At 27.6% G+C, this 22,631-nt stretch overlaps 2 protein-coding genes across 11 annotated transcripts; both read left to right on the forward strand.

Annotated features, from left to right (window-relative positions):
• The first annotated feature begins 4,567 nt into the window (after positions 1-4,567).
• LOC107491298 (lysine histidine transporter-like 6) lies at positions 4,568-14,099 on the forward strand. Its single transcript, XM_016112130.3, has 8 exons — positions 4,568-4,695; positions 4,765-4,904; positions 5,731-6,114; positions 10,453-10,846; positions 11,720-11,825; positions 12,791-12,882; positions 13,617-13,685; positions 13,786-14,099. Exons 1-8 carry the CDS (start codon positions 4,669-4,671, stop codon positions 13,882-13,884), a joined length of 1,311 nt encoding a protein of 436 aa, XP_015967616.1. The 5' UTR covers positions 4,568-4,668; the 3' UTR covers positions 13,885-14,099.
• A 2,453-nt stretch (positions 14,100-16,552) lies between these two features.
• Positions 16,553-21,205, forward strand: LOC107491299 (pentatricopeptide repeat-containing protein At1g12620-like). Of its 10 annotated transcripts, none has more exons than XM_052262079.1 (5): positions 16,553-18,269; positions 18,721-20,021; positions 20,118-20,245; positions 20,526-20,595; positions 20,749-21,203. In XM_052262079.1, exon 1 carries the CDS (start codon positions 16,599-16,601, stop codon positions 18,261-18,263), a length of 1,665 nt encoding a protein of 554 aa, XP_052118039.1. In that variant the 5' UTR covers positions 16,553-16,598; the 3' UTR covers positions 18,264-18,269; positions 18,721-20,021; positions 20,118-20,245; positions 20,526-20,595; positions 20,749-21,203. The 10 variants fall into 10 exon arrangements, with proteins under 10 accessions (XP_052118039.1, XP_052118038.1, XP_052118040.1 ...); XM_052262078.1 differs by having other exon boundaries at positions 16,553-18,265; XM_052262080.1 differs by having other exon boundaries at positions 16,553-18,941; positions 19,680-20,021; positions 20,749-21,202.
• The last annotated feature ends 1,426 nt before the right edge of the window (positions 21,206-22,631 follow it).

A 22,631-nucleotide genomic window follows, 5' to 3' on the forward strand; every position in this document is an offset into this window, starting at 1 on the left:
TATAATATATAAAAATCACCATTATAAGAATGTATAATGTCAAATAAAAAATAAAAATAATAAATAATAGAAAAAAAGAATTCATATAAAGAGAAATAATAAAAAGGCCAATTCCATAAATAATATAATAACATATCTATAGGATAAAATTGGTAAAGAAAAAATAAATATTTGGAATAAATGGTTAAAAGCCCGTTAGTGAAACGCAGGAATTAGAAATTGTTACTTTTGGTAAACGTAATTTTAAATACAAAATCACTTCTACTTTTGTCAAACAAAAAATTAGCCAAATAAAAAATTAAAATTTTTAAAAAATTTAAACGTATTTTTTCTTTTCAAACAGATTTACCAAACACACCCTAATCCTTCAGCAAGATGCAAGATATAACTCCTATTTTCAATGATTATTTCTTGGTTTTTTTTTTTTCTCTCACGTCTAAATAGGAATACAAAAGAAACTTTGTTTTCATTCTATAATTTATTACAAATTTTCTTTTATTGATAACAAATTAATTTTTTACATAATTACGTTAATTTTAATATCATTTTCGGTTGAAAACTATTCATGTTAACTCTCTTTTTCTCTCTTAATGTATTTTTTTTTTGGGTGACTCTCTCTCTAATGTATTGAGTTTAAATATTTGCATATTTCTAGAACAAAGAATTGACAATTTAACTATGAGAAGAACTCAAGTGCAAGTATTTTCTTTTTTATGTTAGCCAACATTACTACATTAGTTAGCAATTTAGTATATACAATTTTAGTCTAACAATTTATTTTTATATTTTTAGTCTATATTTTTAAATATTATTAATTAACTGCTGATTAAGAAAATAAATTTTGCTAATTCTGTAACATTATTCTTTAACCAATTTGAATTAGTTATCGAATATTCAACTCATTCATACGTTAGCTATCCTTAACTCTTGTTATTATTTTAAAAAGTTTCACGAAAATACCAAATCTTAAATTATTAAAATAGAAATTTCCTCAAAAACTATCTCTGATCTTAAGAGACTCGCAAGAACAGAGCTTAGTTTAGACAAGCGGGGCTATGGCTCCTCCAAATTTTTTATAAAAAAATTAGTAGTATTTTTTAAAAGATAAAAAATAGTTCAATTGGTTTAAATATTTTACTATGACTTAAAGTATCCAATAAGTTTAATAAGCAACACTCCTTTTATCTTTAAGTTTAAATATAAAAAATTAGATATTTAAGCTCAAATATAAAAAATTAGATATTTTTATTTATTTAATTTAATATTATTTTATATTTTATTATTTATTTAATTTAATTTTTTATATGATAAAAAATAATAGAATATTCAATAAGTATTAGTATTATTGTATTTGTATAAATTAATAAAAAATTAAATTTTAATATTTGTCCTTCTAACTTCTTCTTTATATATTTTACAGGATATATATTCAAATTTTTATATAAAATAATAATAAAAAAAATCAAAGAATTGATGCATTTTCTAAGATGAAGACTAATATTTAAGAAGGAGAACATATAACTTTTATAATAGTTCTTCTACTTTAATGAATCACGAAGAAAGTAAAATACAACCTTCAAAAGTTCAAAAAGTTATATCTTATGAGTTTGAATTGACCTTAATTTTTTGGAATGAGACCCTGAAAAACGGCTTTAAATTTGACAATATCACCCAAACCAAAGAAATAAGGTTAGACGAGTTTATTTTAAATAGGGTTCATATCAAAAACATCTTGACAATTATTTTTTATCTGACCATTTCAAAATTTTGTTTCAAATTCCGCCACTCTAAAAGAGAGATATTAATATTTTTTATCTAACATTTATCTAAAAGACACGAGTTAAGGTCGCAATTAATAAAATTTTTAAATATTTTATTTTAGTAAATACACAATATATTTTGAAAACTTAAATTTTATATCTTTTTTATAAATGTTTTATTTAGGAACTTTATCATATGTAAAACACATGTTATAGTTAGAATTGGAAGTGGGCCAAGCTACTCGATAGAGTTTATGGTTTGTCTTATTTTAAACTCGACCCATTTTATTAAACATGATAAGTTTGAGCTTTTTGTAAAGCTTATTAGTTGAAAATGTCAAGTCATAGGTTAAAAAAAAGCCTATTAAGCTGGTTGGATCAGCTTGTCAAAATAATTTTTTTTGTAACAATAAATTATTCTTAATTTAGACTTTCAACTATTCACTTATATTAAATGCAAAATAAAATTAAAAATAATTAATGGTTAAGATTAGTTAAAATTGTAACCTTTTTTTTTATTCAAAGAAAAAGTTTATAAATTTTAAATGTGGTTATAATCAGCAATTGATATATAAATGAATTATGCTTTAAAAATTATGAATTATAAATTTTAGAATGTATTTAATAATGTCAATTTAAAATTTTTAAAATTTATTATTTTGAGTTATAATTCACGAAACATACTTTTCAAATAAGTTTATGGGTTTTTTTGGGCTTTATACAGGTCAGACTCAAGTCTAAAAAAAAGCCTATAAAAAATAACAAATCTAAACTTGAGCCATCTGTTTACAATTTAAGTCAAACTCGTCAAAGTTAAAACTCAGTTCGACTCGATCTATTTTCACCTCATTACAGGAGGGATTAACAATTTATTAACAGTTGAAACTTGAAAGTTCTAGAAGTTAGTGGCCATTTGCAGAGTTAATGAGTCGGTCCGCTCCATAGACAAGTATGCATCAGCTGTGAGCAACCGACCATCTTCAATTCATGCTTATTTCACGGTCCTCTGTTTCTTACCTTTTTCTTAGAAATAAAATAGATTCCGTGGTTGCCACTTATCAGTAATTTCACTTTCAACGAAAAAGAATCAAATGAAAAAGAGAACACATCATAGCTTATTTGGGAAATAAAATGGTTAGAAACTTAGAATTAAGGAAAAGGGGTAAGTAAGCTGCATTAATGATAAAAAGAAAATAAATATGAAAAAAGATGAAGATAATATTTTAGAACTTTGTTTTTTGTTATTTTTTGGGTATATGCTAAACATGGGACTCCTAGCCATAGCAGCCATATATTAAAACCTACTACCGGGGTGCACTTTCTCTTTTCCTCGTTCTTCACTCTTCATTCCTCTCCACCAACTACAACATGAACTCCCAGCCAGCCATAATTTCATTCCAAGGCCATAGTCAATAAGGGTAATGATTAGAGGGTAGATCCCTTGCCCTCGCCAGCAAAACGTTTCACATCAATGCCCAATTCCACAAATTAAACAAAAACCAATCCCATTATCCCCATCACATTATTATCCCTACTACTCTACTGCTAAGCACTAACTTAACAAGGGAATTTAGATATAATAGCTATTAAAAACTTTTACTCACCATTGCTTTTTCCAATCTTATTTTTTAATCTTACTTACTATGTGGTCCTTATATTTATCAAATGACATTATCACGACGTTATTATGCTTTATCATAATAAATTATGTTTAATTTAACCTTATATTTATTCTTAAATATCTTTTAGTTAACTGATTTAAAGTCTTTTAAAATGTTTTTCTTTTTCTAATTATCTGTTTATCACTCATTTGATATATTCTTGTAGCTAATATTTACACCTAATAATGGATTATAAAAAAAATTATTTATAATTTTGACACTAAATTGTAAGAGTTTATTTTACACTGCTAACATTTTTTATTACTACTTCTCTTAATATATAATATAAATTAAAAAAAGAAAAGAGTATATGAGAGTATTTAATTTGGTTACTTTTATTATGCATGTAGTTAAGTAAACTCTCTTAGCAGCCCCTTCACTTACCCCACTTATAAAGTAATTAAGAAGCTTGTATGGTTCCCCCAACAGCACAATAAAATTAAATGATGAAATACTAATTAAAGTGATATTCCTCTCCAAACAAATGATTCTCTATGTTATCTTTTAAAAAAAAGAAACACATAAAGCAAGAAAATTTTTCTACAAGCTAAGTCTCCTACAATGTAGGTGGTCAGGATTTTGGACTAGATGCAAAATAAAATATTAGAAGATACTGAAGATGGAATAAATAACATAAATTAGTTTATTTTTATTTTGAAAATTTTATAAAAAAATAAAAATAATATTTTTCATTTTGATAACATCCAAAAATTAAAGAATACACTTAAAATAAAAATAAAAACAATTATATTACATAAGCATTAAAAATCAATCACATATATATAAATTCATGTAAAAAAATGAAATAACTACCTATCACCACCTGGAATCAAATGTTATAAATAATATATATATAATCGAATTAGCTTTACATTTATTTGTAAATATTAGACTTTATTAATTAATTAAACAAATTTTGAGAAGATAGTGTTTTGTGCATGCATTAGTGGGTTTACCAAATATTGCCACATAGATCTAGAGGGATTTGATGTGGCACCATGACTAGTTCATTCGACTGAGATTCCATATTATTAGTCAAGCTCCTATTGAGCATAAAAAAACAAGTCAACAATATGCACTAAATGTAGGGTACACATACATATGTACATTATTATTACACGAAGAAACGTAAGGCATAAATCAAACCGCCACATATAAATAAATAAATCATGATGCAAACTTCTCACTAACTATAACAACACTCCTCTTTCTCTCGCTTTGCTCTGCTTTGTAAAGGGGACAACAAAATGATCTCTGCTTCTTCCCCTTCTAAGGTAACAAAAACTTCTTCAATCACCTTAAATGCTTCTCCACAATTTCTTACTCTTTTCTACGCTTTGCAGGAAGTTCAATCTGAGCAAAAATGGGTGGAGAATGGCCCCCAAAGAAGGGCCAAATGGTGGTACTCAACCTTCCACACTGTGACAGCCATGATAGGTGCTGGTGTTCTTAGTCTGCCCTATGCCATGGCATATTTAGGATGGTAAACTTTNNTTTTTTTTTTTTTTTTTTAATTCAAAGGTGATTAGACTTTTCGTGTCAATTTACCAACTTTTTCACGAAAAGTTTCATCCTTATTCCTTAATATTAGGACTTTATATCTTTTGTGTTGTAATTCAGATATTAAATCCTAGAATATTAACTTATAAGAACTAGATTACTACGGAATTACACAATTGAAAAAGCAAAATTGGTTATAGTACTAAAATACCTCAAAACTAAACTACTAGAAGCTATTCTTCACAGTTTACTTCCTTTAATCATTACACTAGCTATTTATACTAGGGAAAAGTCATAACTTATAATATTATGGAATTTTGCATTCTTTAATTATTATAATTGTCCTAAAAACATTCTAATGCATAAACATTCCACATTAATAAAGAATTGTATCCAATATATATATATATAATTTAATAATGAGCAATGCATTTGTGATTGGTAGCCATCAACTAGCCATCACTGATAATTTGATGATATGAGATTGGTGTGAGATTTTATCTAATGGTTCACCTTTTTCTGCTGGTTACATACTGGCCAAAATACAGTAAAATTATTAGTCCAAGACTTTTTCTTTAATAATTATTTTTATGATTTGAAACCGTAATCTTGAGATTATCCAGAGATAATTGAACTGTTGTTCCAAACTCTCCTTTATAACCGGCCCAAAATAAGACAAAAATTATGTAAATTTTCTTATTATACGTATGCCCATTATTCTATATTAGAAATTTTTTGGATCTGTCACTAAGCTCATCTAAAAATGAAAACTTAGCTTCCTTTGGTTTTTCTAATTCTTGTCTGTGCAGGGTTCCAGGGACTTTAATGTTGTTGTTATCATGGCTCCTGACTTTAAACTCAATGTGGCAACTAATCCAACTGCATGAGTGTGTTCCGGGGACCCGGTTCGACCGATATATCGATCTTGGGAGACATGCTTTCGGGCCAAAACTAGGACCATGGATTGTGCTGCCACAGCAACTGATAGTTCAAGTTGGGTGTGATATTGTTTACATGGTGACTGGAGGGAAGTGCCTGAAGAAGTTCATGGAGATTGCATGCACCAATTGCACACAGCTGAAGCAGTCATATTGGATTCTCATCTTTGGTGCCATCCATTTCTTTCTCTCTCAGCTTCCTAATTTCAATTCTGTTGCTGCTGTTTCCTTGGCTGCAGCTGTCATGTCACTAAGGTAAACTTTTCTTCAATATTAAAAACATTCTTTTCTTCTCCATTGCTACTTGTTTAAAAAATAAAAATATATTTTTTGTCCGTCACATTTACGATTTTCTTTTTAAATATTTATAAGTTTAATTTTATTCAATTTTTTTCTAACTTTTTGAATTATTCAATTTTATCATTGATATTTTTAATTTGTGCCAAAATTATTCTTAAAAGTTTTTAATTTTGTTCATAATATTTTATATAAATTAATATTCAAGAATAATTTTAACACAGATGAAAACGTTAAAGAAAAATTAAATGTAACTAAATGACAGAGAATTTAAAAAAACAAATCACAATCAGGTACAGTAATGTATGTATGAAATATATACTAAGAAATTTTTTTACTAAATTTCATGATTGTTTTCCTCGGTAAATATACCTAAATTTAGAATAAAATAATTATAATTATGACCGTATAGGAAAATAATTTATAATACTCATAACAATTGTATGTAATGTTTATAATAATAATAATAATAATAATAATAATAATAATAATAATAATAATAATGATAATAATAATAATAATAATAATAATAATAATAAGTTGTATCCGTTACAAAGAAATTCTTGAAATTTTTTTGAATTAAATTAACAAATAGAATCATTTAGATGTTCAAGTTAAAAATATTATATTTTTCATTAATCCAGTAATTAAGAAAGAGTTGCTCTTCAATAGTTATTAGTTAATGCAATATCTTTTTTGTCTTTCAATTCATCTGTTAATCCATTTACTTTATATCTAAAAATATGTATTAGATAAATGTATAGGATAACTAGATTTGAAAAATGGTTTATTCACTACATTATTTTATGTTTATTATTTAAAAAATAAACAGTAACTGTATGATATAAATTTATTCATTAGTATAGATAATATTTTTTATATTTTTAAGTGACTTTTTCCATTCAAATTAATTTAACTCCGTGTATCACACCGGTCAGAAAACTATTATTTGATTTGTCTAAGAAAAACGCGTGTTAACTAAAATAAAATAGCAAATAAATTTTATTTAGTAATATTTGTATAAAACTATTTTTAATGACACAAAATTTTTTTATTAAATGTTTATTTAATTTATACTTGTTATTCTCAATATGACAATATATAACTATGCACTTATATATAGAAAGAAAATTGGAGAAATTTGTTTTAGGAACTATACTTTGGACCTTCTTACCTATTTTTTTTTTATCTGTTTGGCTTGTTGCGCTCTTTCTTATAAATCACAAAATTGACGATTTACTCTATTTTACAAATCAACTTTTTCCAACTAATTTTACTGAGTACTAAATATAAAACAATAATAAATAAAAATTAAATTGATAATAATTTATTATTTTATTTAAGAAAGTATATTAATATAAAAATGTTATTAATTACAAAGAGAAACACCCAAAAGATTTAATTTTGACGAAAACAATAGCAAAAAAGGAAAATTAAATAACAAAAATGTCAAAATATATAGTATTAATTTAACAAAAATAACAAAATTATTTTTTATAAGCAAAAATAATTTTTCTATTTGAAAAACTAATTGTGCATTTGATTTGAATTTTTGTAAAAATATTAAGATAATTCTTTAAAAATTGTATGAAAAAATCCAAAAAATGATTTATCTATAGATCCTTTTTAAAAAATTTTGGTCATTCATAAAACAAAAATCCCAAAAAATTACTTGGTATAAAATTTCCAAAATTTTCAGATGAGGTCTCACTTTTCTAATTATATATGTAAAAGATACATTAAAATTTAATCCCTAAAATCCTCTTTATACATATATATATCAAGATAATATTATATTTTGGAAATTTTATCATTTCGTTTTTTAAAATTACTTTTATCTATACTGAAATCTTTCAAGTATACTTTTACAGTTCACCCTATTGAAAAATTGATAAAACGGCCCACATGATTCATTTTTCCTCTATGAAATTGAAAATGTTAACTAATATTTTGTTGATATTAAAATTTTCAAATATAACTTTTGAGGGAAAAAAATGAGATGAAGGGATGAGTAGTATATATTTGTCATCTCTGAGTGCTTGGCGAACTATCTAGTCTAGTAGTCTAAAACTTAATTATCCATAAAATAAAGAAGTGAATTTTATAGTGTCTATAGAATAGTACTTAACTTTTACCTAATTTATTTATTATAGTAAATTTTAAATATTTAATAATTATTTATTTTTATACTTTTAAAATAAAATAATAATTTTTAACTTTTTTAAAAAATTAGATAAATATTTGTAGGCACCTTAATAATCACGAAATAAAGAATGGAAGAGTCCGGAAAAAGATATATTTTGGATTGCTTCCCAAAAACCTGTGAGGAAAGCGAAAAGTCATGTCCCAAAGTTGCTGAATTTCATATATAGGTTTACTTTACGCAGAAAGATCTGAATATATACGAAATAAATAAAATAATTGCAGTTTTGTTTGTCGAAAAGCAGAAGCCTCTGTGGCTTTCTAAACAAAGTTGTCGGCACACAATATCCTGCTTTTGGGAAAGATTCTATGCTTGAACATGTGTTTAATTACCAGTTAATTAAAATAAAATATTTCACAATAATCATATAATCATTATCTTGTTTCCTTCTAATCTCACTGCTTGCCGTTCTAGTAAAGAATGAAGTTCACACATACATGTATTGGCCGTAACCAAAACTAGTTAGCTGAAAGTTAATCTGATTTTAGTTGAAAATTATTAAATTATACAACTTTGATTGGCATGAAAAATCATCCATTCTTTTCTTAATAGGTACAACTAGCTGTCCTTTTGTTTCTTTTTAAATTGAAAAGGAGAGAAAAATTAGATACGATCCGCGAACACCCTTTACAACTATGAGAACAAAGCAACATTTCAAGAACACAGATTTTTATGCCTGTTCGATCTATTTATTTATTTATTTTGGAGAATTTCTATTTGTATTTGATTACCATTCATTTACTAACTAGATACGTATTTTCTTCCCCAAATTTGGAGATGAAGAATTGCAAATAATAGAGTAAAACAAAAACAAGCAATTAAAGCTGAAATTTTATAACCTCTTCGTTATTTTGGAGAATTCGGAAGTATTAGTTATTAAATGCTCAAATCCTGATGAATAGCTAAAGTAAGAAAAACAAAAGACAAATTTGAAGTATAATGTTAAACATAAACAAAATTATGCATGAAAGATTATAAAGATGACAAAGAGATCCCAAAAGATGTTAAAATAATTCAATACACTCTAAAAATTATTTTGATAAGTCAAAATTGTCATTCTCTGATCTAATTTTCTGTTGGTCTAACTAAAATTGCAGCCACATGTATTTTGTAATCTTGATGCAATAGCTCAAGAAATTATTTTTAGGTTGTCTTTGTCTGAACCACCATCACTGCATCTATAATTAGAACAACCATTTTGCCTTGTCAAAATAATTTTTGGAATGCCGTATTGGACAATTTTCTAACTTTTGGGTATTTTTTCTTCTTTCTGCATTTTTGTTTATTTATTCTTGAATTTAAAGGTGTTCAGAAATTGTATTTGGTCAGAATTTCGATATATTCACACTAAAAAAGTCGAATTCGATTAAAGTAAATATATATAATGAGAAAGTTTAGGGGCCAGTAACTTTTATATTTTGTGGCCAGCACTTAACCATTAAAAGAAAGGTGAGTGATCTCTCACCATTGGATGACCAATTGATGTAATCTCACATCATTAAAAACATGATTGATGGCCAATTGATGGTTACAAAACACAAAAATTGCTGGCCCCTAGCACTCCTCATATATAATTTTTACCTTTAGAGTAGACCCAATAATTTTGAATCGAAATGGATAAGATATGCAAATACGAGACATTTCAAATTTAAATATATATATATATTAAACATTTTTCATGAAAATACCAATTTTTTCTCTTTTTTTAGGATGTTTTACTTTAAAAGTATTATTTATACATTATTTTTTTAAATAACAAAAATAAGATAATAAATATAAAAAAGGAAGAAATAATACAATTTAACCAAAAGTTTATCCATTATATATTACTAATTTTATAACTAAAATATATCACACAGTACTTTTTTATTGCAATTGAGTTAAAAATTTTTCTTCCAAAATTACTCCCTCTTTCCTTTTTCATCTCTTTCTCCTCTACTTGTTCTATCTCTATTATATATTGTTACTAATTACTAATCTGACAAAATTAAACATATCACATGATACATTGCAATTGAAATTAAAATATATTATATATTATATATTATATTATATCACATGATGATGGTGGTTTTGGTTGCATTGATTTTCAGTTATTCAACAATCTCTTGGGTGGCATGCTTGGGCAGAGGACGGATTGAAAACGTTAGCTATGAATACAAGAAAACGAGCAGAATGGACCTAATGTTCAGGGTGTTCAACGCATTAGGTGAAATCTCATTTGCATTTGCAGGCCATGCAGTGGCCCTTGAGATTCAGGCCACAATTCCATCAACTCCTGAGAAGCCCTCAAAGATTCCAATGTGGAAAGGTGCTGTTGGTGCTTATTTCATCAATGCCATTTGCTATTTCCCTGTTGCACTTATTGGATATTGGGCTTTTGGGAGAGATGTTCAAGATAATGTTCTTATGGCTCTTGAAAGACCTGCTTGGCTTATTGCCTCTGCTAACTTGATGGTATTCATTCATGTTGTTGGTAGCTACCAGGTATGCATGTTCCCAAATGTTAGAATAAAATAAAATCTCTTCAGTTAATGAATATATTAATTTGGAGACCAACTTGATTCAATAATTGAAATTTCGAAACCAATTTAGTTAAAGAAAATTTAGTACAATAGTTATCTTAATTACTTTTTTACTTTATTCTCTAGCATTAACTTTATATATACTAGCCTCATTAACTTAGTTGCAAAATAAAAATTCTTGGAACAATACTTTTTAGTAATTTTGGTCAATATTTGGCCAACACGAATATCAAATTATCTTCGATAAATAAATTTTAGAAATTTATGTGTAAATTCTCATAAATATAAATACAAATTGTATTAATTCATGTGTCCGGTAAATATAAGTGTAAATTATATTTTTGTATGCGTAAATTTCTGTAAATATGAGTGTAAATTATTACTCATTATTAGGTACTAACCCAAAATGATAATATATATTTGTTGGCTATGTAGTATTATTATTTTCAAAATATATTTCCTTTTTCCTTCGATTCCAAATAATTCTCTAATTTTAATACGTACATCATACATATAAAGATAATTTAAAAAATAAATAAAAACATCTTAAGAATGTTGGATAAATTTAGATGAGTATATATAATAATTTTTGTTAATTCTCTTTCTATAACTCTCTCTTTTTGCTTATTCTCTTTCCTTCATTTAGTAGAGTTTTTAGTGATAACAATTATTTTGATCAAGTAAAATTTTGGATTGGAGGGAGCATCTCTGTTTAAGTCTTTATCTTTCTCTCCACTCATCAGTCATGGAGGTTCAACAAACACAAAGATATGCTACCACCTATATATGTTATTACTGTTTCTGACCTGATTAATGGGAAAATTATGGATTCCAGATTTATGCTATGCCTATTTTCGACTTGATTGAGAGGATGATGACAAAAAAATTTAATTTCCCTCCTGGACTAGCACTCAGACTTGTTGCTAGAACTACTTATGTAGGTAAGATATTCGCTATCCTCCCTATAATTGAACTATCTTTTTCTACATTTTCAACTATTATAGGTGGAAATACACGAAAGATTTCACATTTACATACTGCACTCCTTAGAGCTTGTTTGGATGAGCTTTTAAGAAAAGATCTTTTTTCGAGTTATCTTTTTTTAAAAGATCTTATAGAGAAGTAAAAGTAATTTTATGTTTGGATATCTCATATAAAAATGTCTTTTTATTTATCAATTATGTTTGGGTATAACAATATAAAAGTACTTTTTTGTTTATTTATTACATGAAAAATATCTTTTTTTTTTAAGAAAAAAAGATCTTTTAAAAAAAGATGTAAATTACACCTTCTCAAAAAAGATCTTTTTTTTTATTTTACTAGTGTTTTTACTTTTACTACTAGAAATTTGCCAAATACGTTAAAAAATTAAAAAAATCTTTTTTCGTTGAAAAAAGATCTTTTTTTAACAAAATAATGACGCCCAAACATGCACTTGGTCAAGAGTATCTTTTGTATTTGAAGTGTCAACAATACACTAGTCTAGCTATCATCTTTATGCTAGAATTTAACTTTTATTTAGTAGTATGATAGTAATAAGGATCAAAGTTATGTCTTCCAATTTATAGAAATTTTAAATATCATATGATAAATCATTTTATATTTAGTAGCTAACAAGTTTTATAATTTTATTTTTTATTTTATTTAAAAAGGCTGTTTGTATACAAAACTCAGCTATTATGTATTAGTATATAAATACATGTGTTGTTTAAATTTTTAATATGTATTTTTATATTTTAATGTGTATTTTATACTAATAACTGGTTTTAATAACTAATTTTAGTATATATCTAGTATGATTGTATTTTATTATATCATAGTTGTAAAAAACAGTGTAAGACATAGAAGGTTTTTTCCTCCCATGAAAAATCTTCATGCCATCATAATTAAGTTTAAAATTTCACAGCTGCTACATTGTTCGTTGGTGTTACCTTCCCCTTCTTTGGTGATCTTCTCGGGTTTTTTGGTGGATTTGGTTTTGCTCCAACTTCATATTTTGTAAGGCCTACTTTTCCTAGCAAGCTTTAGAATTTGTATCAAATCACTAATCTTTGATGTTGTTTGAAAGGCTATGTTTCATCAATCCTTAGGGATAGTAACGAGGCAGATTGAGGCAGATTTTTACTCTATTTAATTTTAGGGTTATACTAAATAACCAATGACTTTGTTGAATAATATGAACAACCATTAATTAAATAAAAATACACTACACTTCCAAATTATTTACCTAAATCTTAATATTAGAATAACTATCCGTACACCTAATGAAATGAACATCTGATATATTTATTGTTCACATTGTTTAGTATTTTCATTGTCTACCTATACTTTTCTATAATTTTATTTCACTCTACTTAGATTTATAAAACAAAAAAAAAACTGCACATAATAAATCTTGCACTCTAACCTTTTTTTGTAGGTACCTGTCCTGCCTATGCATATTTTTGTAATCTCTAAAATTCAACATAAAAAAAAAACAATTTTTAAAATTTATGAAACAATGATAAAAAAAAAATTCAAACAACATATTAAAAAAAACGCCTTTAAATTTTGTGTTAATTTGTTTAATGACTAGACATTCTTGTTTTAAAAGTAGGGTCATAAAATATTCTTTTTTTGTCTATATATCTTCAATTTATATATTTCTATCTGAAAAGAGGAAATCCAAACACGACTGATAAGTATCATTCAGAGTCTATAACATGAATAATCTCCTCTATCTATTGTTTCAGCTTCCTAGTATAATGTGGCTAATAATCAAGAAGCCGAAGAGATTTAGCATGAATTGGTTCATCAATTGGGTAATTATCGATTTACAGTAGCAAGTTCACTTTTGAAAATACATCAAAATATAAATGCTTATGAATTATGATCAGAGTTGACCCACAATTGTATTTTCAGGTTTCAATATACGTTGGAGTGTGCATTATGTTGGCATCAACCATAGGGGGCTTGAGGAACATTGCTGCTGATGCCTCCACTTATAGTTTCTACACCTAAACTAGATTATTGAAAGAATGTGTTAACTGTAATTAAACGAGTTAATTATTGGACTGGGACTTGCTAATGATCTAGATAATAATGTGCCCTTATTTGTTGGAGTAACTATCTTTTTGTAGTCTTCTTTTCTTTGGTGATCTTATCTGAACACTTAAAGATTTCTTGTTAGCCATATATAGTACTTAAATTTTACTAATATATATTTGTTTGCATTATATTCTGCTTCCATGTTAATTCTTGTGTTCCAGTTAAATATTCAACCTCTACATTTTGCATTTTTGGATTCTTGTAAGAATTTGTATCTACTTAATTTCGTCCATGATCGCTTAGTTGGCCATTGAGATTTAAATAGTTATAAATGTTATTAAAATGCATATATGAATGACAAACTTCACTAAATAGCTTTTTTTTTTTCTTTCTCTGTTTTTAACTCGGTATACTAAGTAAGACACATTTTTAAAAGGAATGAAATACGACAACACGATGTATTTTAGTTCGAGTGTTAAGAGTTAAACTTTTTTAAATTAAATTAGATTTAAAAAGTATAAATCTGTCTAACCAACTAAATTTGACAAGTGCTGTTTGAGAATTAGCTAATAAATTTTGGATTTACAAAATTATGAAAAAATGAAAGTACAATTATTTTTAACACTTGTGTCATAAATAATAGAATATATTTTGGTCGGTTCGATACTGCCAACGAAGTAAAAAGAAAAGAAAAAAAAACCTAGAAAAATATTTTGGAGAGAAAGAAAAGAAGAGAAAGTTTTATATTCACTTCACTTTTTTCATTATTTGATCAATTACTTGCCCTTAATGTATTTGCATTTCTCATCATCTTACTTGTCTTGTTTTGAGGGGTGTTGGATCGATTATCCATTGAATTTAGAAACAATATAATTGGGTTGGATCAATTTTAAATGGATGATCGAATTATTCTTATCCGTGAACACCCCTAAAAAAGTGAAAACAACTAAACAAGTAAGATGATGAAAAATACAAATACATTAAGGACAAGTGGTTAACAATTCTTTAGACAAAGAAAATTATGCATAAAAGAAAAACAAAAATAATGTGAAATTTATTCGTAAGTGGTACTTATACAGTTGAGACAATAAAATATATAGTTGACATTTTTTTTTTTACTTTTAAGTTGAGTTGTAATTAGATGTAGAAATGTTAGATTGTAACATTGTTCGTAAATTTCTTTTCGCATTAGTTCCTAATGTTGGTAATAAGATGTCACGGAGGATGAAGAAATCATGACGACATTAGTTCTAATGAATTGAAATTGTTAGTAACATCTGTGGTTGGTTTTTAAAATAAAGATGAAATAACCCCACATTCATGTAATACGTTACAAGGATTTTCGAAAAATTCAATGACAAAATTGTACTCGTAGTTGTTTAAGTAAGGGTTTTCTTTGTTGTCATGAACTTACAAAATCATCAGTTGAAGGCATTTGATAATATTTGTAGTGTCCGATGATAATTTTTCTAATAAAAGAGAAGTAAGGCTGACTTAATGAGATATGTATGTTTTTGTAGTTGAAAATTAAGATTGTGTTGTTAGGATTTTGTTTTTTATTTGATTGTGTATTTGTTAATGATATGTAAATAGTTTATGGTGTAAACATTTTTTTAGTCGATATGATTAAATTTTAATTGGATTAGTCATATTTAATGATAGACATAAATAATCATTTTTTTGGGAGATATTATGGATTTGTTCAAATATATTTTAGATTATGTGAAATTAAGAAAGGTGTAAAATAGGGAAATAAACTACTATTTGAGTAATACAATTTATCATTATTATTTGTGGTAGAATGCAAAATTATTAAATTTAAAATTTTGGTTTTTGAAATAGAAAATTTAAATATATTGTTTAGAATTGAATTGAATCTAACATAAAATTTGAATAAAATGATCATGATCCTGATATTGTTGGAGAGACTATCCCTAATTTTTATTTTTGTTAGATGATTTTTATTAATTTTTTTTATAGACTAAACCACTATTTTTGTTTATTTTAATAAAGTCTAGGCCCAAAACATAATAACATTCTAAAAAAATATTAGTTAATCCTCTTCAAAAATTACCCAATTATAATTCCTCTTTAATCATTCTACTAACTATCTATTGATAATATCTCTTAGCACTAAAGCAAAGCGATATCATTATCTATAATACTGCTATTCTAAATTGCATTGGGTCCCATAATTCTTCTTATTCTTATAATTGTCTCCCGTCACGTTTCATACATAACATTATACCACTCTTATATCTTGACAAATGAACATCTACATATATACAAAGAATACTCGTTCTACACTATAGCACTCGTCTATGTCAAATATGTAATGGGATATATTGATTTCGTCTGTGTTAAATATGTAATCGGGTATTAATTTCTCAAGTGGTAGTCTATTTACGTGTGAGCACGTTTATAAAAAGGTAAAAAATAAAGTACACGTGAAATTAATAATTAAAATTTATTAAATAAAAATTTAATCAATTAAATTATTTAACAACTCTCAGTTATTATTGTTATTTATTTCACAGAAAGCACCTAAATTTTTACCATATAAAAATTAATTATGTACAAAAAAATATAAAAAGTAATAAAAATCTAGACATGTAAACGCAATAGGAAATTTCCGAGAGTTGGGAGGCGGCTGTTAGTCAGAATTCAGAATTCAGAAGGAATCAACAATGTTGTATGCAACAAGGTTTAGGTATTCTGTTCGTCAAATCCCTAATTTTGTTCCACTCTCTACTCTCCCTCCTTCCTGTTCCTGTTCATGGACAAGCCTTCACTTTCATTCTGAGCCTCCATCCCTTCGTGAAGTTGACGATGCCGTTGATTCCTTCACTCGCATGCTCTGTATGCGTCGCCCTCCATCCATCATCCAATTCACCAAGATTTTGGGATCTCTTGCCAAGACCAACCATTTCCCCACCGCCATTTCCCTTTTTCAGCAATTGCAAGCCAGGGGAATCGCTCCCAACTTATTTACTTTGAATATCCTAATCAATTGTTGCTGCGGCATGGGTCGGATCACTCTCGCTCTCTCTGTGTTGGCCAAGATTTTCAGGATGGATTATCAACCTGATATCATAACATTGAATACACTCATTAAAGGTCTCTGTCTCAGTGGTAAGGTTGAAAAAGCACTACACTTTCATGACACAATGCTGGCTCAAGGATTTCAGTTTAATGAAGTCACTTATGGGACGTTGATCAATGGGCTCTGTAAGACCGGACAAACATCAGCTGCTATTCAAGTGTTGAGAAAGATCCCACGGCATGGAATTGTTCCTAATGTCATCATGTACAGCGCAATTATTGATAGCTTGTGTAAGGATACACTTGTAAGTGATGCTTTCCATTTATTCTCTGAAATGCTTGCTAAGGGAATTTCTCCCAATGTTATCACTTACACTACTCTGATTTATGGATTGTGCCTTGCTGGTCAACTTAAGGAAGCCATTTATATACTAAATCATATGATGCGGGAAAACACTGATCCAAATGTTTGTACCTATAGTACTTTGATTGATGGGTTTTGCAAGGAAGGAAATATCAAAGATGCTAAGAGTGTGTTGGCTGTAATGACAAAAGATTGTGTGAAACCAGATGTGGTTACTTATAATAGCTTAATAGATGGCTATTGTTTGGTTAATGAGGTAAATAAGGCAAAATTTGTATTCAACACAATGGCCCAAAGAGGAGTGTCACTTGATGTTCAAAGTTATAATATCTTGATTAATGGTTTTTGCAAAAATAAAATGGTTGATGACGCCTTGAGTCTTTTTGAAGAAATGCGTTGCAAGCTCTTGGTTCCAAATACTATAACTTTTAGTATTCTTATTGATGGCTTATGCAAATCAGGGAGAATATCTTGTGCTTCCAAGCTTCTTGTTGAGATGCATGATAAAGGGCAACTTGCTGATATAATCACATACAATTCCTTTCTTGATGCTTTATGCAAAAACCATCATGTTGACAAAGCACTTGTTTTATTCAACATGATTAAAGATCAAGGCATTCGCCCAGATATATGTATGTACAACATACTTATAGATGGTTTGTGCAAAAGTGGAAGATTAAAAAATGCAAGAGAGATTTTTCAAGATCTTTCTATTGAAGGCTATCGTCCAGACGTGAGGACATACACTATTATGATCAATGGGCTTTGTAAAGAGGGCCTGCTTCACAAAGCATTGGCGTTCTTGTCAAAAATGGAAGACAATGGTTGCTTACCAAATGCTGTGACTTATGAAATAATCATTCGTGCTCTGTTTGAAAAAGGTGAAAATGATAACGCGGAGAAACTTCTTCGTGAAATGATATCTAGAGGCCTATTGCAAGGATAAAAGTAGGTGAGATTGTTCTTGTTAGACATCATAAAATGTTGTTTGTATCTCTTTCTTTTTAACTTGTGTTTTGTTACCTTCTTCCTAATCATCTATCCATTCCATATTATTGATGCTTCTGTTCCTTTCTCTACATGATGGTGATTCTTTGTTGTGTTTAGCCACACTTGGATATTTTCAGTCATTGCTTATTTTATGGCTTTTTGTGTCAAGGTGGTTGTCACATGTGTCTTGTGGGGATATATTGTTATTTCCTTTTTTATTATATTTGTGCTTTGATGTTAAGTTATTCCTAACTAAGTTTGTTTTGATTTCCTCATTCAAAGGGAATCACTTGTTAAGTTTCTCTACACTCTTGTTATTGTCTTTCATTCTTTTCATTTTCCCATGCAGCAATATACTTGCTGATGTAGCCATCTAATGTATTTTGGATCATGTTTCCAAAATTATTTTGCAGACATCTTCTCATTTTCTGTGTTCATGCAATTGCCTTGCCCTATAAGGCTGTACCTGAGGCATATTGTACAAATGCGACAAAACAAGATCATTGATTTTCTTCTCATAATAGAATAAATAAATGTTTGAAGGGGAGCGTTGTTGTAACGGTTGAGTTGTCTCTGTGTGACCTCAAAGGTCACGGGTTCAAGCCGTGGAAACAGCCACTGATGTAATTATCAGGTTATAGAATAAATGAACGTTTCTTTTGATTCAAGGTCCAAATATTCATGGCTAACAAAAATCAAGCTTTGATTGAACTACTATTTGGCATATATGAGACAGTTTGCTTCCTAATATTTAAAGTATGTGTCCACTTTATATGAAGCTTCATCCAACTTTTTCACATTCCGGTTAATCTATATTTATTATTTTATTTTCATCTGATAACTGCATCTTATCATTTATAAATAGAAATGCGGAATTAGAGACAAGAGCCTGAAACGCATGTTTATCTGAATTCTAGTTTTTTTTTTTTTTCCCTCTCAAGTATTTTATAGTTTCCTGTTAGATTCTGACATTTCAATTTGCTAATTGGACTTTCCAAACTATGTAGTCATTCAAATAAATTGTAACAATATTTGGCTGTACCGTTAAACTGCTCCAGTATTAGATGCCAGTGAGTGTAAAATAATCATGTCCCTGTTTTCTTTCTTTTAAATTGTTGCTGTCATTTATGAAAAGTTTGTTATTTTCAAAACAATAGGTGATCATTCTTCGTTCTTTTAAATTGTTGCTGTCATTTACGAAAAGTTTGTTATGGGCTTAACAGCAACATAATCATTTCATCCCACTAGTAGCTAAATACAAGTTACTTTGGGTGGAATATAAAAATAGCAATGCGAGTCACATTGCAACAAATACACACCCTTGTGATTATTTTCTCATCCACATTCTGCTGAGTGCTGATTGCCTTTTCAGGTCACACAATACCATTAGGATTTTACAAAAAGTGTCCTGTTTCCATCTCCTTGATAGCTCGGCATGGTAATGATTGCTTTCTACTGGGCACACTACAAACCATGTATTCTACTCTCCAAGAGTTGGTTGATATTGCTGCCAAAAGTAAATCACCAAGAAATGCTGTCACTAGGGAAGAATCTGCTGAAATTGCGAAAGAAAAGATATTTCTGCACTATATTAGATAAATTCAGCACTTTGAGTTCTGATATAATTATGCAACATGGCTGGCACATTTTACGACATCATCTTTGGCCAAAACTCGGCTGTTATAAACCATGCTTATCTTTCATTTGAATCCATGTACATTATACGCTGAATTTTCTCTCTTTCTTCTTGTATTATTATTACTATTTTGTTAATTTATTTTTTAACTTTTTCAGTTTGTTACTTAATCAGGGAAATCAAGGTTACAAAGACAAGCAGTGGCAGAAAGCCATTGGATTTTATTCGGAAGCCATAAAACTAAGCAGCAACAATGCAACATACGACAGTAATAGGTCCCAAGCTTATCTAGAACTTGGAAGGTAGCATATCATTCTTGCCTCTCACTTCTCAAAAGTTATTTAGCAATTAACCTTGACAAAAAGGTGATTTACCTCTATAAATAATCCTGAACTTGGATAATTATGAAAGTTCTGTGATGATTGATTTTCTTGTCATGAAGACAAACAACTTTTGCTTATAATCCAAAGTCCAAATATCATGAGTCTGCTTCATATGAAGCTCCTTCTAACTTAGGTTCAGTAGCTGTGCAGAATTTTATTATTTATTGATATTAATTACCTGTCTTTTCTTTTCCCGCAGAATGTCAAAGTGTATTTTAGAAGAGGTAGAGCTGGAGAGATGCTTGGCTATTATACCGATGCAATTGATGGTAAGATCTTTCATTCAGTTCAGACTTGTGTGCGACAAGTATCTGCACAGGCTACTATATTTCTTTTTTTACATCTTTGTTCGATTGTTGCTCTTATTTTCATATGAAAGTTTCAGAATTTCCAAATCATAGGTGAACTATTTTTCTTTGCAGATTTTCAACATGCCTTGGTACTTGAACCAACCAACAAAATGGCATCCTCCGCTGCCGAAAGATTGAGGAAGCTATTCCAGTAGATATATCATTCTGTCCACTATATGTGATGGCTTTGGTAAGTCGTCGTTGGCTGCCGAATGCTTCCAGAAACATGAAGGTTTTGAACCTACTCATTTCTTGTTATAGAATTCATACAACATCGTGTTAGGTGGTGTCAGCAAAATTATACTTATTCTTTGTCCTTTAAGGGAAGAAAAGCTAGTATTGTTCAAGTTCTACATCACTAGTGTTATTGCCAAAAGTAATATAAGGTCATTAGGATTGTAGTGTACAAGTGATTTGAAGTACAGTGCTCATGACTAAAGCTTAATATTTTGATTTTGAGATCATTGGTCTTCGAATTTTACAATAAAAGCACTCACCATTGGTGTCTGAAAGTATCTTACTACCTTGTGGTAAGCTCTCAAATGCCTAATTTTTATCTTACTAATTTTTTATCTTACTAATTTTTTATCTTATAGATATCTCTATAAAAATTTCATGCTATTTAAAAATCATTTGATATATCTATTTCTACCACTATATATAATGTATATATAATGAGTTGAAAGGATGTAATTTTGTCCCACGTGAAAGGCTCTTTTATCGTATATATTTATAAAAATACCTTGTGCTGTTTTTAAAACTTGCACTCAGTTAGAATATAAATATTTATCATTTTAACTATTATTATTATTATTATTATTATTATTATTATTATTATTATTTGTCAAAAATAAAAAAGTGGATACACTAGTATATATAAAATCAATGTAATATAATTGTTTGAAACGTATATATATAAGAATTGTTTAATTACACATTTATATTCCTCTCTAATGCATGGAACAGGCCAAGCTAAAATTCCATGATTGTAAGTTTTGTTTGACTATTTTATTTGGCAGAAATTCAGCCAAAGACGTTTAAAATATTTTTAATAAAGATATTTGATTTTGTTTTATATTTGATTTTGTCCATTAAATCAATTATCATGTATTAGATTTTTAACACGTGACATAGAGATTAAAAGTAGTTATTATTAAAAAATATTATTATATTTTTAAAATTGTTATTTTAGTTTTGATATCAATTTTTTAATATTTAAAATTTAATTTTTTATTAACAAAATTGTATTAAAGGATTATTTTATCTTTTTATTACTTTTTATAAATTTTATAATATTATTTTATGCTTCTATTTCATTATGATTTTGATAATTTTTTTCATTTTTTGAAAATTTAATAATTTTTTTATGAGTTAGAATTTTTATTTATAATTTTTATAATACTTTTAATAATTGTTTTATTTTTGAAGATTTATATTTTAATCTACCAATTTTTATTGTTAATTATTCCTTTTTAAGTCTAACAATTCTTATTTATTTTTTATTTTCTTGAATAAAACATTGTAAAATTGAGATTTAAAAAAATTTATTTCATATTCATTTAAGAAATTCAATGTAATTTGAATTAATATAGTTAGAATCATTAATTTTTTATTTATTTGTTTGGATAATATAATTTTTTTTCTTAATTTTTTTAAATTTACTAGTTGATTTAGTTTTATTCATATTTTACATTTTTATTATTAATCCACAATTCTTACACTACAAGAAAAATGTTGAATACCGTCAAATTTAGTCTCGAGTTTACCGATGCGAATTCGATTTTTCGATGGTAATAATTTGAGGAATTGAAAGAAAAATTGGCGCGAATATTACCATCAGAATTACTGACGGATTTATCCACCGATAAAGCTCAGTTAATGCGTTTTGGTCACACACAATACATTTCCGTCGGATTTAAGTCTCACGATAATTTTGCCTTAAATCCCCTCATTTT

This window comes from Arachis duranensis, chromosome 5 (assembly GCF_000817695.3).
Source record: "Arachis duranensis cultivar V14167 chromosome 5, aradu.V14167.gnm2.J7QH, whole genome shotgun sequence".
Classification (NCBI taxonomy): domain Eukaryota; kingdom Viridiplantae; phylum Streptophyta; class Magnoliopsida; order Fabales; family Fabaceae; genus Arachis; species Arachis duranensis.